Source organism: Polypterus senegalus, chromosome 1 (genome assembly GCF_016835505.1).
Source record: "Polypterus senegalus isolate Bchr_013 chromosome 1, ASM1683550v1, whole genome shotgun sequence".
Classification (NCBI taxonomy): domain Eukaryota; kingdom Metazoa; phylum Chordata; class Cladistia; order Polypteriformes; family Polypteridae; genus Polypterus; species Polypterus senegalus.
This window is the reverse complement of record NC_053154.1, coordinates 65,020,787-65,040,209: the sequence shown is the minus strand read 5'-3', so window position 1 is coordinate 65,040,209 and position 19,423 is coordinate 65,020,787. Positions and strand designations below refer to the sequence as shown.

General features: G+C 35.9%; 1 protein-coding gene across 1 annotated transcript; it reads right to left on the bottom strand.

The window, feature by feature from the left end:
* Positions 1–4,733: 4,733 nt before the first annotated feature.
* olfml1 (olfactomedin-like 1) lies at positions 4,734–18,370 on the bottom strand. The gene is made up of 3 exons (XM_039749861.1): positions 18,078–18,370; positions 17,392–17,677; positions 4,734–6,546 (listed from the first exon to the last, which is right to left on the bottom strand). The coding sequence occupies exons 1-3, from the start codon at positions 18,201–18,203 to the stop codon at positions 5,771–5,773; spliced, it is 1,188 nt and encodes a 395-aa protein (XP_039605795.1). The 5' UTR covers positions 18,204–18,370; the 3' UTR covers positions 4,734–5,770.
* Positions 18,371–19,423: the final 1,053 nt, after the last annotated feature.

Below are 19,423 nucleotides of genomic sequence, written 5' to 3'. Positions count from 1 at the left end.
TTCAGACCAGACCAAAAGAGCATCCTGACCAGCCTTTGGATGCATTTTGCACCATTACATGCTTATATATTTTTTTTATCTTTTTCAATCCACCTATGATAAAATGGGGTTTTCCAGTGACACTCCAACTCTTTGTTGTTGAACTCTTCTCTTTATATCTACCAATGTTAGTACTACTGTACTGTTATTCTACCTGTGTACTCTAAATAGCAAAACATAATATTAAAATGTATGTGTACCTCATGTTTGTCTTGTTGAGTGACTTAGCTCTGAATGTAAAAGTTAAAAGCATTATTAGTTAGGTAAGCTATGTATATTTTAGGTCCACAACATTTTATTTTTTTAAGTTTGGAAATAATAAAAAAACATTCAGCATCATTCTGTCATGTTTCCACTCAAAGCAGAGTTAAACATCTGATGCCTTAGAAATAATGAATCATAGTTGTCTATTTACTATTTATAAGCTGCTGGTCAGTGTTAACTCAATTATACTGTGACTTTAAAGACTGGTTTCACTTCACCAAATTTAGTCAATCATAGAGTGCAGAGTATGAGCTAGAAAAAGTAAAAACCTCACAGAAACATCAGTGTAGAGGTGAGATCAGATTATTAGTTTTATACTCATTCTTCACTTCAAGATGCATTTGCCAAACATTTCTTACATAACCATACATACATACAATACAGCCATCTTGTCTGAGGACTAGATAACAAACTAGCTATTTACAAGTAACAATAGCATTTGTTACAGTTTGTAGGCTGAGCGCAACTGTTGAAATTCAGGACTAAAGCAGAGGGGTTAAAATCCCTTTGTAAAGAGTTATGTCTTCAGAACACGGTCATGAAAAAATTGTAACACAGCTACAGGCCAAGGATTGAGAAACAACACGCATTTTTGTATGTTGGCAAGAGGATGCGCAATTAGCATACTTGTGAAAGCAGAATGGAGACTTTTTGGAGGAAAGAGATGGGAAGAAATTCAAAACATTTAGAGAAAATCCTTCTTGTGATAAGATATCTTTATGACAATAAGGGAGCTTTGGCAAGAATAGTATTCATTTCAGAGTTAAACAAGTGATCAAGTAAGCGAAAGCAGAAAACACAAGCTGTGGATTTTAAGAAAACAAATTATTATAGTCAACACATTGTTGGCATTGTTACATTTGGCAGTTTGACAGAAGGCTTGGGTTTGGTTCCATTCAGTTTGATTTCTCATTGAATGCCAAATGCTTAGAAAATTCCTCAGATATGTAATATTTTTATGAGGCTTCTACGCACTCACCATGATGTAAATGTAATAATTGTATTCTAAATATTTAGTCACTGTACACATTATGCATATAGTAACAAATATATAGACATTGTTTTCCTCAATGACAAAAGTAAATCAAACGTGCAAGTTAAATGCTTGTCAGGCTATGTTGTATATTGGCTAAAGGAGTGGAATTCTACCTAGTGTTAGTTCTGGCCTGTATCTGTAACTTGTAAAGCTTGTTGGAAATGGTATTTTCATAGAAAGGTACTGTATAAAATAAAGATTCATTGTTTACTTAGAAGATTTCAGCATTATGTATCATGTATACTAGAAATACTATTGTTAAATTATAAAAAAGCATAAATTTGGATGTAGGCTTGTAAACCATGGAGACAGACACTGCTCAGGGAGAAAAAATCCTAACTGTCATCAGGAATGTCTGCATTTGGTTGCATTTGGAAGAGAATAAAAAAAAATCTTTATTTTTAAATATGCAAAGCACAAAATTAATGTTTATTTAATCTCCTATTAGCATCTAATTTTGTTTTTGGCATTTATTTTTCTGTGTAGTCCAGAGGATGCTTAATTTATTTGGGAATGTGTGAATAGAATAGTCATCATAAGATAGTCTTTAATGATTGTTTTTTTTATTTTATTGGTTGTTTTATGATGGTGGGTTTTCACTTTTATTGGAAAGTCCTGAATGGATTTTTGAAGTTGCAAAAGATGGGTTGTCTATATTTGGGTAACTGCTGTTTAAAGACAATTTTTATGGACTGTGCAACACGGGTGTTCCCATGGGTAACCATAACTTAGAACAGTAAGCTCTCAAAATAAAGAAGAATAAAAAAATAAAGCTATTCAAATAATTTATCTAAACAAAACACACAAAAATATCAAATAGCTGCTCCAAGTTTAAAATCTGCAGCATTATCAGGTGTTGGTATCCCATTTGCTTACTAATCAAAATCAAAAGAGCCAGAGACTCACCCCAAACTCTGTCTCCTCCGCTGTCAATACTCTGGCTGACCTAACTCCATGCTAGTTGAGAATATGATCCCAGCTTCCCTTCAAGCTCAGAGTGCCACTGGTGCAGGGGTAGCTTTATGGCCTGTTACAGAATAACTTTTTGACAGTCAGAAACAGCCTTTAACTGAGTTTTAATTCATATTTAAAGGACAAGGCACCCTTTGAGTATTCTGGACTGCCTGTCCCATTTAACAGGACACAGGACTCCAGGTACCACATGGGAGAATGTCATTTTGTGGTAACCGCCCAGCTTTCTGGTCTTTGATCATCCTCCATAATCTTTCTGTTCGGTTAGTGTTCATGTATTAGAGTCTTGGTCTTCTGGGACATTGCACCAAGCCACAACACCTTTCCTCCACTACTAGTGATGGTCAGTTAGATTAATCAGGTTTGAGAATGGAAGGCTATATTATGAGGAATTTCTGCCTAAACAGTTAAATATAGGTTGGAAAATGAATTCCTTAAAGTATATATACGCAAAGCAAAAGTGCTTATGATTTTCATTTTTCACACAATTTTCATTGTGTGGCTTATGTATTAGGCAACAATGCATTTTTTATATAGTTTAAACATCAACAGCAGAATATGACTGGGAGTGATATTGAATGGAACATGTTATGGTACGCTATGAATTAACCCCAAACCATGATCCGCATGTCTGCAAGAGCTGATAAAGTTTACTTGAATGCAGATGAACATTTAATATTTAATGATTTGAGTTGAAAAAGCTAAAGTCTTTGGTATTGTATGAATACATGCTTTTTAAATGTAATTTTAAGAAGTGTCTGTTTTCATGTATAAAGATGAAAAATATCTCATATCCCTTTTGTATACAGAATATATTACTTGTTTTCAAAAAAAGACATTTTGCACCTCAAACATCAGTATGATGGTAGCTTTTTCAAGCTCCATGTATTCCTGTCAAAGCTGCTTGCAACTGTCTATCTATAGTGTGTCACACACATGTTCATGGGGTACAGTGTACAGCTCAAATAGTGTTGTTCATCAGCCAGACCAGGGGTTGGCACGCTCACCTGATCTTCTCCCCTCTTGCTCTTCTCCGGTTTAGCCAAAGACCCTGCCTCTCAATGAAATCACCACTGGTCCACCCACTGTTGATGTCACTTCTGGGGACTCCTAATGATTTAATTTCCGGTACCCAGAATCCATCTTCTTGCTACATCAGTTCCTGTTCCAAGCAACCATATTGAAATGGCCCAGTTCAAAAACCAAGCGACAGGTCTGATCCTTTCTTGGTTTCATCAGGTACTACCGGTTTGTACCCCAGTTCTCCAAGACAATGGCATCCTTGACGGATTTAACAAAGAAATGGGCCCCTGACAATGTGGTATAGGATAGTAAAGTAGCTGCTGCATTTCGTGACCTAAAGCAGGCCCTTAAGTCAGCACCTGTCCTAATGGCTCCTAACTTTTCTCTGCCTTTTATCCTCTAGACCGATGCTTTGGACACAGGACTTGGTGTCAAAGTGTCAGTAGTGTCGAACACCGTCATGTTCCTGTGCCGAAAACTGCTATATCGGTAAACCAGGTATGAGGCTGTGGAACAGGAGGCCTTGACAATCAAATGGACAGTGATGCAACTGAGGTACTACCTCTTGGGCCATGAGTTTACCCTGGTCACTGATCATGCTGCTCTGCAGTGGATGGCAGTGCACAAGGAGTGTAACACACATGTCATCCATTGGTTTTTAGACCTCCAGCCTTATAAGTTTTCTGTGCTTTATTGTCGGAGTTCACAGACTAACAGGGCTGGGCTGAGGCAGGGGGCCATCTCACACATGTGCGCAGTTTAAAGGGTCAAATAGTGTTATTCGTCAGCCAGACAGGGGGTTGGTACTCTCACCTGATCGTCTCTCCTCTTGTTCCTCTGCAGTTCTGTCGAAGACCCTGCCTAACAATGACAACACCACTGGTCTACCCAATGTTGAAGTCACTTCCGGCAACCCCTGATGATGTCATTTCTGGTACCCAGAATACATCTTCCTGCCACATCAGTTCCTGTTTTAGCCTCCCTGACTCAACCTGTTCATCTTATCCACCATATTTCTAGCCCAGACTCAACCTGTTAGTCAGTTCAGTTGTGAACTCCACATCTGTTTTTTTATTTTGCTGATTTTTCAGTACATGGGGTTGCCATTCCCAAACCTTTTTCTGTCTGCTGCCTAATTTTTTACAAGTTTCATACTATAGAGAATATCAGCAAAACAGTTTATGGGGACAGAACATCCTAATGTAGTTTGTATTCTTTGTCCTTTTATAGATTTTGTTGTTTAACACAGGTGAGAACATTGCGATGAAACCATTGCGTAATGGTTTACGAGCCATTTAGAGTTTTAAACCGATATTGCAAAATACATGTGAAAGCAATTGACCAAACAGAAGTTCCACTTTTATAGTTTGCAAAGCTCAATGAATAAAGTTATACTTTATACCATTTTTCCCATTTTAATTTATTGTCTGATATACTATACAACAAGCTTTAATATTAACTGGAGTTAAACACACAAGGTTTTTCAGTCCTTTAATAATATATTTGACAGTGTCAGTTAAAAGCATGCAGTACAGAATATAATGTTGTTCCTTTGATAAGGTCTAAGGAACCATAAAAGCAAAGCCAGCCTTGCTTTCGTAAATACACCTTTTTCTTTATTTTCAAAATCTTCTACTAATGTATGCTCCAGCCCTAACTTCCACCTGTACTGGAAGAAATGGGAAAATATATATATGCATATTGTATACACAAATGAACTGACAGACAATTATTACTGTTTATTTTACTTTAGTTATCAGAGTCCATCATTCTGATTCTTCAGTTAGCAATGAAGCACCCAGTATAGTACAGTATACATATAATGTGTATTTTGTGATCAGAGCTCGTCATATCACTCTTATGAGGTTTATTATCTAACACTACTGCATGAAATGAATCTTTGCTCTCAAAAAGTGTAGGGTAATGGTAAGTGTGGTAATCAAGACAACCCAAATGGGTTGTTAGATCTAAGTAAAATATTTTCATAATTTTTGTTTCTGTACAATTAAGTAAATATGCTTTAAAAACACAAACAGGCAAATTTATTGTAAATAAGTTAGTTTTACAGCCTTTTGGAAAACAGCATAATAGTCATTAGTTTGCATTACACATTATAAAGTTTATATGTATTGTAAAATAATTTAGCATTTTTGTATTACTTGTAGGACGTTTACAAAATATGCCTTTGTTTATTCTGTGATATTTCGGGTACTCTAAACAACTGTATTGAAGTATCCTGATATAACAGAGTTTACATATAGAACTACGTATGACACACATACATAACTTTTATTAAATAATCTTGTTTTGAATGTTGAATGTTTATAAGCTGGTAAATGTTTAATACAAGACTAAAAGCAAAACAAATGTGTGAATGGAGCACTTAGCGTAATGTGCCTATCAGCCAAAATCTCAGGGTCACTATTTTTGATTAACCTAAGGGCTCTCTGATTTTTTTGTTGTCACTTTGTAAAGTGTCTGGTATCCATCATCCCAAGAATAAATCTGTTTCTCCTTGAAGTTATAGTGCATAACAGAATGTCTAGTGTAACTTTTTGGAAAATACAGAGTGGGCATATCATCACTGCTAGCAATATCATGGGCATCATAAATGCACTGAATTCTTGAGCGACCACCGTATTCAGAATTGTAAGCAACAAATAATGTGCCACATATCAAAAATGCAGCTTCAGCCTCCTTGCTGGTGCAGGTAGTGTCCCAACTGTGCTCTACAGCTAGACTTCCACGGTCTATCTTAGTGAGCACTATATTTCCATTTATGTCTGGGTCTGCGTGGATGGACCAAAGACCTTGTTCATCCAAAGCCAAGTCTATGAATGTGTATGGAGAAAGCTGGTATGCAGGCACCTGGCCAGCATTTGGTAGTATCATACTGTCTGTCACATTCTTGCTGCGAATATGGTACTTTATAATTTCATTTGTAGATCCACTCTTGTGAAAATACAAGAAACCATTATACACAACATGACCTGTGCCTTGCCAAGGAAAGGGCAGGGTAATGTTCTTTGCTGCATTGCCTTCTGTAAATGCTTTCATATTTGAAAACTCCATAAACATGTCATTTTTAGATCCACTTAAAAAATATATTTTTGGAGAATCTTTGGCAGGGTCCTTCATCCACGAACCTTGAGTGTCTCCACTTTTCTTAACAATTTTGAGGGATTTGATGCTTGTTAACATTCCATCACAATCTGTTTAAGATAAAGCAAAATCATACACATCAATCAAATGTAAATCTATCTGTTGACATATAAAACAATATTAAAAATATTTAAAGTTTAATATAGACTTAATTATGACTTTATCACAGTTGTATAACCTCAAACACTTCATGATTATGGAATTGGTCATTATGCAACATTGGGAAATTTTTTCACGTTATATGTCACTATTTCAATTTAGTCTTCTTATTTTACCTGCAAAAGCCTACATTATAAAATAACTTTTTTTCTGGATTTGGTTTTGAACAAAATAATTTTGTTTATTAAATAGAGAGGATTAAACACTTATTTAGCTAAAAACAATTTGTTCCAGTATCAAATTCAGTAGGTACCATGACAAGATGGTTCATTCCTGACTCTTACTATTCTCAGCGTGATAAAATGCCCTTTTCTTTATGTCCTCATATGTACTTTTATTGAATTTTCACTGGTATCATTAAAATCATATGTTCACTTCTTACATAGTGGGATTCTACAGTAATTCATTATGTTTTACAATTTCAGGGAAAGCTGTTCACAGCTTTAAAAATGTGGTTGTTTAAAGTAGTGTAGATATTACATACTTTTGACACTAAAGACTAAAATTTGTAGCACAATACTAAAAATTACATTCAGTAATTTAGTATGTTTTTGAGCAATATCTATGGAAACTTGATTAAACAAATTGTTAATAAAATCATCGTTTTTCCCCATTTTCTGATGTTCTTTGCTGTCGACGTAGAAATGATCTGTAAAGAATTGGTTATTATTTACCTTCATAATACCTATGATTCTTTGACATTCGTTTTGGTTGTGAAGCATTTACTTTCAAGTTAAATCATGATGGAATATTTATTACTTTTTCCATATGTCATATAGTGTATGGTGGAAATATTGTTCTCCTAAAATAAAAACACATTGGGATTGAAAAAGGAAAATACATTTCTAAATCTCTAGAACATGTTTTGAGCATTTTTAGAAGGATGTATGTCCATGTCCACGTGTCCTTATTTTTGTGGTAAAAAAATTTGTGAACAATTTGAAGTTAGCACAAATGGATCAATTCTCTTTAAATTTCATGGACACCTCTCACTCATTAGTCTTAAGATCTGATTAGGTTTTGTATGAATTCTAATTCTAATTTTAAATTTAATACCAACAGCAGCCAAACCAGTACTCAAAAGTTTCCAAAATATGGCTTATGCATTTAGGACTTTACTCATGTGGCAAATATGAGACATATGTTGGCATGTTCAATGATATAACTGGGTATAATAATAATAAGGAAATTCTTACAAAAATCATTTCAAATTTATGACTGGTGACAGATTGCAAACAATGTCTAATAACCAGATCATAATCTTGATTTTTTTCCACTTTCTTACATAATTATTTTTTTTCTTTTGGTAATTTTTAAAGTAAAATATGCACTGTGCAGGAAAAGTGCACGGTCAATGGTTAATTTCGATATTGTGTGCAATGCCAGTCCTAAAAGTAAAAATATTAATATATTTAAACTGTGGTATTTGAGTTCTTTAACTGCATCATTACAAAAATTAGTTTTAGAATAAGGAGCCCAGAACTTTTTTTATTTTCTTGGCTACTTATGGCTACAAAGCCACAAATGTTAAACCTCTGATGTAATTAATCCTGATTTAGTGTATAGTACTTGAAAGCAACAAATAAGCTATGGCCAGTCCAGGTTTATTCTGGACAAATAAAGAAGACAGTCTGTTCAACCACAATTGAAAGTGTTTAAAATACTAAAATAGACCATCTTTTAAGGACTATTTAGGCAGATATACTCTAAGAAGCAATACACTGTTATGTGGTGAAATGTGCACGCAAACTGAAAACAAATTTTTGTAAAGTCCTGATACACAGGGAAGACCTGCATGGACTGTACATGCAGTAAGCCTAGTCTTTAGAATAACAGATTACTTATCAATAATGATTTTATCAAAAACAGTTATATCATAGGGTGTAGTTTACCATGTTTATAAGGTTTACTGCTATTGTGCACTGCATACAGAAGCTGACTTGTATCATTACATTATGAATACTATTATGTACACAGTGATACTGGAATGAAAAATTGCTGATATATGGTACTGCAGCATCTGAGTAAGAAACAAGTGCCTTCAAATATCTGCACCTGCTATCAACAAAAGTTGAAAGAAACTGTATTGTTGATTGTGACAAAGCTAGCGGAGGAAAGAATTTGAATGCTTTTTGCTGACTGAGGCAAATACCTACCAGGTCAAGTTTCAAGTTTTATTGTCATATACAGATATCAATGAAACATCATTACCAGTAATGCAATTCTTGGGCTCGGTGCCTCCTCAAATTGCACAGTAACATAATTCTTAATATTAATACAAAAATGAAAATAATAAAAGTAAGAATAAAATAAAAAGGTGCATAGTAAAATATTAAATGCCTGTAGAACAAGGGAGTGTAGTGCATGTATATGTACGTTCCAACTTCTGTACAGAATGTAAGTCAAAAAGTGTCTAGTATTTTTTAAATGACCATTATTGCCAAAGTGATCAGTATTTAGCTGTTCAGTAGCCTGATGGCTTGTGGGTACAAACTTTCCCTGAACCTGCTGGTGCAGGTCTGGATGCACTTGTACCACCTGCCAGACGGCAGGAGTGTGAAGAATCTGTGGCTGGGATGGCTGGGGATCAGAGAGAGTCCACCGTGTCTTCCTCCTGCAGCGCTGTCTGTAGAGATCCTGGATGGTTGGCAGCACAGTCCTAGTTGGGCGTTGTGCCGATCTGACCATTCTCTGTTGACATTTGCGTTCCAGAGCATTACAGCTGCCATACCAGGTCATGATAAAACCAGATAGAATACGCTCAATGGTACATCAGTAGAAACTGGTGAGTATTCTAGAGCCCGTACAAAACTTCCTCAGCCACCATAGAAAGAAGAGCCACTGTTTTTCTGCTTTCATGAACACACCTATATGGTGCAACCAGTGTAGATCCTCACAGATATCTCCAGGAATCTGAAACAACTGACTCTTCCCACCTCTGTTCCCTCAGTGTGAGTGGGTGTGTGGCCACCACCCCGCAATTTCCTATAGTCTACGATGAGCTCCATGGTCTTCCTGATGTTGAGCAGCAGGTTGTTGTTCTGACACCATGATGTCAGGGTTCTCACCTCTGCTCTATAGACAGACTCTTCTCCATCTGATATGCAACCAATAATTGTTGTGTCATCTGTAAATTTAATGATAGTACAGGAGCTTTGTGTGGCCGTAGAGCCAAGGGTGAACAGGGTACACAAAAAGGGGGCTGAGCACACATCCCTGGGGGACCATGGTGTTGAGTGTCACTGTGGAAGAGGTGACATTGCCAATCCTTACCATTTGTGGTCTGCCTGTCATAAAGTCCAGGTTGCAGTTGCACAGGGATGCACTGATGCACAGATCACATAGCTTAAAGAGTGTCCATAACAGTCTGTCCGTCTGTCACATGTAATCAATTACAAATTGCAAGAAAACTGAATAATAACGTTACAAATACAAGAAAAAGTTGAGGAGGATGCAGAGTGACAGCAGTCATTCTCACCAGTACCATCATGAAGGAATTGCTGGAAACATCATTTATGGAAAAGGACATACAGTAATAGTTTAGCTTCATTTACCTTTAAAATTCTGACATTAAATAAAGTGGCTCTAGTAACACACCAGTCAACCACAACATTAAATCCACATGCTTAATATTAAGCCCCCTTCATGCCGCCAAAACTGCTCTGACCCATCTAGGCATGGACTCCACAAGATCTCTGAACATGTCCTGTACTATCTGCCACCAAGATGTTGGCAGCAGATCCTTTACATCCTGTATGTTGCAAGGTGGAGCCTCCCTGAATTGGACTTGTTTTTCCAGCATATACCACAGATGCTTAATCGGATTGAAATCAGGGGAATTTGGAGGCCAAGTCAACGCCTTGAACTCTTTGTCATGTTCCTCAACCCATTCCTAAATAATTTTTGCAGTGTGACAGGGAGCATTATCCTGCTGAAAGGCTCCACTGCTGTCAGTTAATACCATTGCCATGAAGGAGTGTATGTGGTCTTCAGCATTCTTTAAATAGTATGTGTTAAAATAACATCCACAAGAATGCCAGGACCCAAAGTTTCCAAACAGAACATTGTCCAGAGTACCACAAAGCCTCTACCAGCTTGCCTTCTTCCCATAGTTCACCCTGCTTCTATCTCTTCCCCAAGTAAACAATGCACATGCACATGGCCTTCCATATGATCTAAAAGAAAATGTGATTCATCACACCAGGCCACCTTCTTCCACTGCTCCATGGACCAGTTCTAACGCTCACATGCTCATTGTAGGTGTTTTTGGTGGTGGACAGAGCCCCATACACAGCAGGCTGCAATATACTGCATGTACTAACATCTTTCTCTCATGGCCAGCATTACATTTTTCTTTTGTGGAATCTAACCAGACAGACATATGCATCACTGAGCCTTGGCCATCCATGTCCTTGTCCCAGTTTACCGATTATCCTCATTTGGACCACTTTTGATAGGTACTAACCACTGCATACCAGGAACACCACACAAGATCTGCTGTTTTGGAGATGCACTGACAAAGTCATCTTGTTATCACAATTTGGCCTTTGTCATTCAGATCCTTATGCTTGTGCATTTTTCCTGCTTCCAACACATCAACTTCAAGAACTGACTGTTCACTGGTAGCATAATATACTCCACCAGATGCCATTGTAAGAAGTTAATCAATGTTATTCACTTCACCTGTTATTGGTTTTGATGTTGAGGCTGTTTGGGGTGTAGGCATCACAACTAGTTTGTTATTAGTATTTGCTAGACTAGATCTACAGAAAAGTGTAAAACAATTGACTTTCTAAGATGTGATAGTTCAACTGTTTTATGATCTCACTATACTAGTAAATTCATTATTTTACTAGCTAAGGGGAAGATGTGATTGTGGGAGTAAGGATAGTCAGTAACTCACAACATTTTCAGATGTTTGATTTCATTTTTGTGATCATTTTTTTTTAAATACATCAGACTGCCGGCACAAGGCATACTGCATGTACCTAAATATGGTATGGATTTAAGATTGTGACACTTTTGTGTATTTTGTCCCAATTAAAGTTATGAAATTGCAAGTGCTGTTCAGTAATCTTTGGAGCAATTGCAATGGTATCCTTGCCTTGATTATGGTTTTGGAGAAACTGGGCTTCCATATGCCTTGATTGTAACAGTTGTGCAGCCTAGCCCTAAATGTCAACAGATTTAAGGGCTTCTCACAAACATATATATATATATATATATATCTTATATATAAACATCTAAGTGTGGAAGTGTGTGTGTCTGTCTGTCCGGTCCAGAAGTGAAAGATGAAGTCAGGATAAGGTCTTCACCTCAGAGGAACAAGCGAAGCCAGCACGTCAGCAAAATGAAACCTCTGAAGAAAGAGCCACTCACTTAGCCACTAATACAGAATTGAGACAAGCACATCGGTTAAACGGTATCCCTTTTATTTTTCCTCCCGCAGCTAATACATAAGCGAGGCGAGCATGTTGGCAAAACGAAACCTTTGAAGAAAGACAAAGTCACTTAGCCGCTAATGCACAAGAGATTCGAGCATGATGGCAAAACAGAACCTCCTAGGAGAGAGATGCCCAGAGTAGTTCCTTTCAATTACCTGACATCTCTACATTTCAATTTTTTTTCTGACAATTTTAATAGTTTCTAGAACCCCATGCTTTTTACAGCATGTGGTTACATAGCTAGTATATACATATATATATAGAGAGAGAGACAGAGAGAGATGAATTGTAGAACAAAGTGAGCATTACCTTGTTTCGATAGGCTTTTAGTGGTACACATGGTCATCTTTGGTAAAACAGAATCCTTGAAAAGGATGCAGTAGCTGAGCCTGTTTAAGCATCAAGCCAACTGGGCCTCCTATCCCTAAATTATGCAGGACCATAGGCTGGAAATTTATTTGAGTTGCCAAGATGAACTGCAGACATTTTCAGACCAACCAATGCCTAGAACAACATTTATTTAAATGTTTACAACTTAAAGGTGCCTATTTGACTATTCTGATGACATAATCATTTATTTTGGAACAGGCTTTAACATGCAGCTTGAAATTAACTCAGATCCAATCACCTGAAACTACATCTGCTATACCCTTACAGCTAGGTCTGTTTATCTTTGTCTCTGTCTTTCTCTTTCTTTGATGCTTCTGATTTCTTGGGTCTGGATGCATGGCAGGCAATCTCTGAAATCTCCCTGAAAACCAAAGGGGATCATTGCTTTCACACCCTGGCTTTGTGCCTGGGAGGGAGAAACCTTACTTCTTAAAGAGAAACAGCTAAACCAGATACAGTATAAGCAAGGTGAAAAATATATCAACATTTTTAAGTCACAAAGTACAAAGTAAATAGCCAACCAAATAGAATGAGTGGAGGAAGTTGATACTCCTACAGACATGGAGCATTTAGCACTCATACTATACGCTCATAAAGTTCTTCACTTGAACCTGGGGTAAAAACAATGACAAAAAGTATTTTTGATTTTTTTAACTTATTTTTTTAACAAGTGTCATGCTTTAATTGGTTCTACACATTTACACTGTTAAACGAAGTAGTATTTAGTAAATTTATAAAAATACAGAAAACAAGTGTGTTCTGGGAGTCATTACCAAATTCCAAGAATATCACCAAAACCAAAATGCTAAGACAATGACCCAAGTTGAAAAATCAGAAGCTAAAAGTAATCAGAATACCTAACACTATGACCTTAAGAATAACATTATTCATTTAAATTTATCTTTATTCACTTAGCAGACACTTATCTCCAACACAACTTACAAAAGAGATGAGACATAATAGTGTAACATCAGCTTAGACAAAATTAGCCATCACAAATATAAACCTCTAACCTAATTAAAACAACACAAGACTAATTTTCATTATAGCTACAAAAGACCTAGCATCAAAATTATTATCAACTAGAAAGAATTTCACAGAACAATAAAATCTTCAAACAATTATTAAACAAGATATATGCAAACTTTGTCTTTCTTTCTCATTATATATTCTACTACGTCAGGCTTGCAATCTATTAAAGAATCAAACAAAATTCCCCAAAGTAAATATATTGTAACCAGGCCAGACAGAGGGAGACAGATACTGAGTGGACAGCCTGTGCAGGGCTGCAATTTTTGGGGGTTTGGTCCAGAATGACTGCACTAACTGTTGAGACACTTTCCTTCACAAAAATCCTGTGGCTTTGGCACATGATTCCTGGGGAGTCTCGATCCTGGTATGGATCAGCTCAAGGAGGTGGAAAGTAAGTAGAATCTGTTATCTCAGACCCCATGTGAACAAAGGGAGACTTCAAATCTCTACAATTGTTGGCTGCAAAAGAGAAGAGTAAAGACAGACTGAAGAGGCAGGGCCAGTGGAGTTGAAGCATGGTTGAGTATGGAGACTAGGGTTTGGGCAATGTATAATCAACGGCTTTTAATGGACCATCAACTATTAACATTCTGTTATTGTTATTCTATTCCCCCGAAGCAAAACCTCAATTATTTAGGATTTTTCCTAAATTATTTGTATCCCTTGGCATACCATCTGGTAACTACTCCACAGGTTGAGAACCACTGGTCTAAAATACAATTGTTTTTCAGACCTGCTGTTTCCTTGAATCTGTCTGAATAGTTTGTGCCACCTTTGCTGTATAATAGTGCAGGACAGAGTATATTCACAGGAAAAGAGTTGCCAGGAATCACTGCCAGAATAGTATTAGTAAAAGTTTTGTTTTTTTTTTCTAATGAAAGCTTATCCCACCATTCCAAAAAATTGGTCTTATCTCACAAAAGTACTGCTTCCATACATGTACTTAGTGGCATTGCATATGTGTGCTTTTTCAGTAAATTTCATTGCAATTATTTTGTTGCAAGGCAGCACAGTGGTGGGTGCACCTGTCTCATAGCTTCAGAAGATTAGATTTAGTCTTAATCTGGACACAGCATGCATTGAGTTTGCATTTTATTTCTGTTTTACCTGGATTGACCTGTGCTGATGCTTTAGTGCTCTCCGATAACGACGACAATAGCAACATTTATGTATTTAGCACATTTTAATACAAAGAATGTAACTCAAAATGTTTTAAGTGATAGACTGGCATACCCTCTAGAACTGACATTTGAACACTGCTGGCTGGGTAGTTTTGACTGGTGACTGGTAATTTGTGTATTTACAATTGAGCTCTGCATTACACTGCTACGGAGTGCAGGGTTTACCCTTGTGTTGTGTCTTGGCTTACCAACAAGTTCCACTAATGTTCAGTAATAGGTATGCATTCTGGCTGTCTTTCATTATTCTTCTTGGGTTTATATTTTGTGTTTTTTCATTTAAAATATCCATCCATCTACAAATAGTTTAAGATGAAACTGTAAATATAATTATCTTTAATAACTTTAATTCATTTATTATCTGCCTCAAATTCTAATAAAGGTAATACTTTTAGTTGATTTCTATCAAAAGAAAAATCAATGAATGAACAGAAATATTACTAACTTTAGTCTAACCTGCTTTTACTGAACTATAGTTATTGAACATTCTGCTAAGTACGCAAAGTGTGATCGCTGGTTTGTAAGTCTTTAGTTTTTCATGTTTTCTTTTTTTTGTTTAACTTATACCTTAGGCTTCTTAAATTGTAATTCAGAATAAAACTGATGGAAAAATAAAACAAAAAAAATGACACCATGCAAAATGATCTATATGTCCTCAGTATACAGATTTACTATATGTAATAAAATCAGTATTTTTTGAGAAAATATTATAAACTAATGGTAAGACCTTTAAGTAGAGGAACATGTTTTTAATGTGTCATTTGTACACGCATGTCTCAAGCTTTTGAGGGGACTCTGGGAAGTCATTTAGAGAGAACACCAGGTACATTTTGTTATTTTGTCATTTTTCTCTACAGAAGGGATTAGCCTGACACAGAAGACTTCCCGGTAGCCCACCTCTGACATCCTTATAACACCACCCTTTCCATTTTTCAGGATATTAAAGACATTGCTCACCCAAAAATGACATTTTTTATTATATGTCACTTACGTCATGTTATTTGTTGTGATGATTGACATGTGGATCATGTGACGTCAGCAATGTGAGATTTTTTCATGGACTTTTACATTGGACATTGACGTCTGTTGTCTGACATTAGTCATCATTGGCTCCCATTCTATCAGAAATGTTGTTATGTCAGTTCTCAATGAAAACATGATTAAATTTTTTTTCTTGGCCATCACTACAAAACACATTGGTAAAGTAACATATTAAAAAATATATAATTTTTGAATGGAGTGTTCCTTTAATCCAGTAGACACACCAAGATGGCATCTTGATTGACTGGTGAATGACAAAGGCACACTAGTGTGATGGATGCACAAGCTCCTCATTTGATTTACCTGTCTAATTAAAACAATGCCACAAAACAGGTACATTCAGTGTCGACATCCCCCAGATGTTTCTGACACATCTATTATAATTTATTTTTGAACAGATTTTGCCTATGTGTAAATATAAGCAATATCAGGTCTGCATGTACAGTACAGAACAGAAAAGAAAAAGCTATAACAACTTTAAGGTGCAGCTTGTGAAATGCACTTTATGGTGTGTTATATTTAGAAATAAAACTGACAGATTGTTCTCAGGGGTTGTCTCACATCCTAACTAAAAATTGTTAAATTGTATTGTTAAATGTTCCAGCGCAAATCTTATTTGCAAAATCAGTAACATGATTGCCCATATCATTATAAGTTATTCTCCTCATAATCTAGAGAGCCATAATATCACTAATTGTTTAGCCTTACATATTTAGGAACAGGTGGTCATCTTTACCACTCTTTCTTAATAGTCCATTGGTACTATGAAAATATGAATGCCGATTTCTTAACCTAATTACTCTGTATGAATTACATAATAAATTACATACATGTCATGTATACCTCTCCAATCCATGTTCAATATTTTTAAATGCAGTTACAGGACCATAAAGATTAAAAACTGCCCTGGCAGACACAAAGGAGAAACTAACGCTAGGTGAGACACATTCACAAAGAAATTTACAATCGCCACTTAGCTTACAAGACACATCTATTATATATTGAGGGCAATTCGAGTGCCCGGAGGAAGAATTCATATGGGCACAGGGATAATGTGTTAACTCCTCATAGGCAGTGACCAAGTCAGATTTTTAAATCATGGTTCTTCTACTGTGAAGCAAACGCACTAACCACTGCTAAATAATTAAGGTCAGTAGATATACAGTTTATTCATTCAAGCATCCACTTCCTGATCTAAGTGTTTGATTTAGAGTGGTAGGGAGCAGCCTTCTCAGCAGGAACTCATCCTGGAGAGGATGCCAGTTTGTTTCCTAGTGTTAAAACTTAATACTATATGCTGAAGTAGCTCATATTAAATAACATCCCAGGATTCTAAGATTGAAGATTCATATAATGCAGAAGTGGAGTTTTTTCAACTATCTGAAACATCATTGCAAAAATAGCCTACAGTAGTAAAGACTATTGTGATGTGAAATGGTGTATCAGTTTGTTTATGCTGTTTTATGTAAGGTTTTGTATTAATTGTTCATTGAAACTTAGCATCTCTAAGTGTGATTTCAATCTGTCATAAAACAATGTAAGACAATACATATTCTGCAGAAAATGGCAGCAAAAATAGGATAAATTCTGGAACCTTTCTGTTCAGCTGCAATGTGGTTTTATACCACAAGAACCACATTTACTTATTTACCTGGGATTGGTTTGAGTTTTGCCTTTTTCTTGCCTTCTGCTTCCCGAACTTGTTCTTTCAAAAGATTTTCATCCACTTCTATACAAGGCTGCTGTGACGTTTGGGCCTCAAGGTAGTCAACATCCCGCTCAATCTTCTCCACCCTTGTCACCACATTGTCTACTTGATTCTTGAGTTCAGACTTATATGTGTTTAAACTATCCAACTTACTCCTTGTTTCTGTAGAAAAGTCATATAACTCTTGGGCATATTTGGAAGACTCTTCGTGGCATTTTGTTAGTCTATCCTGAGTGGTTTGAAGTAAGAAAAGAAATAAATCATTATTGGTTCCAAAGTGGTTTGCTAACAAATATTGTAATTAATATATATTTAACTTTTTTCTAAATTATAACTTTTTAGATAGATAGATAGATAGATAGATAGATAGATAGATAGATAGATAGATAGATAGATAGATAGATAGATAGAATGAACTTTATTTGCTCATAAAGGAGATTATTTAACCTGATTATTTGATCAGTTATTTCATCAGAAGCAAATTAAATAAATGATATCCAATTGATAATGTTATAGTCTGCAATGCATATTTTACAAAACAAGAATTATATGAAGGTTCCATTGCATATTGTAATTTAATGTACGACCCAGTATTTATAATAAAACAGACAGTTTATGTAGTTACTTACTTCTAGTTGTGCTAGTCTTTGCTCAAGGTATTGCATCATTAGGATATCCTGTGTTAGACGCTGGGCTCTTCCACATGCTTGTGTTAAGATGAAAATTCCTAAGACCCTCAAACAACAGCTGATCATATTTATTAAAACACAGTATTAAAGAAGAGATTTACTTGAAAAAATCCTGTAACAGATGAGCAGACTGTTCGAATAACATTTACAAGGTAAATTTTCTGTTAGAAAATGGACTCCAATAACACTTAAACTTTCCTGAAGCTTGCTGCTCAGTCTGCAGAACAGTTTAATGTTTACTATGCAAAGTTTTTCTTTCCAGTAGCCTGTCAGGTCACTAATGCATTCCAGATGTTTAACTTGCTTGCTTAAGTATAAAATCCGCTGTATTAAGAGAGAGGTAGCTTCCTTACTAATAAAGAGCATTTCCTTTTTATCTTATAACAAAACTACAAGCAAAATTTATGTTATATTTTCTCTTAATACATTTTCAAGCACATTAAATGTCAGACAAAAAGTAAAAATAATTCTAATAAAAGCCAGCCCATTCTCGTGAAGGAAGGGTAAGTATGTAGGAGTGTGGAAATGAACAAGACAAGAGGAAAGAATACATCAGAGCCAATGAACCCTATTGAAAGAGCAATAGATCTTTTAAAACTGAAAGCAGTGCATTCCAAATAGACTTTGTTTATGTTAGTTAGAAGACTAACATAAATTAATCATGTGCTATTGTCTGTGTGATGTAGCACAGCACAAGTTGTACATACAGTATACATGTGCAAAAAGAATATGGCCAGCTTGGTGGTTTAGCAATTCATATGCTTTCCTCTCAATGGCAATCATGCCAGGCTCTGACCTACTTTGAAAGGACCACTGGTACCTCCTTTGAGTTCATCTTGGAGTAATACTGCTTCTAGATCAATGTCACTGCTTTTCTGTCACATTCACAATTACAGTAGAATTTGTATCCATCATTAGGAGGACTACTTCACTTGACTCATCTGATCATCTAGAACCAATCCATATCTAATAGTGCCATATAATCATTTGTCATTCTTACTTGATAATTGGACTAACATCAAGACCTATCATCTTACTAATTGGTTCCTATGTTTCATATCCTTTAAATAATTAAAGGCCTTCTTTTTGTGTAGATTGGCTCTGTAAAGAAAAAAACACACGTTGCTAGTTCTCCACCCTTGTTTACTTAATGGGTCTGTTTCATTGACCTTAAAGGGTTGCATATGATGCAAAGAATTGCATATGATGTAAAGAATAGAACCATACTAAGAGTTTTAGGGTTTTTTCCAGAATTTGGGTGGACATTCTTTTTTCCTGGAAGCTAT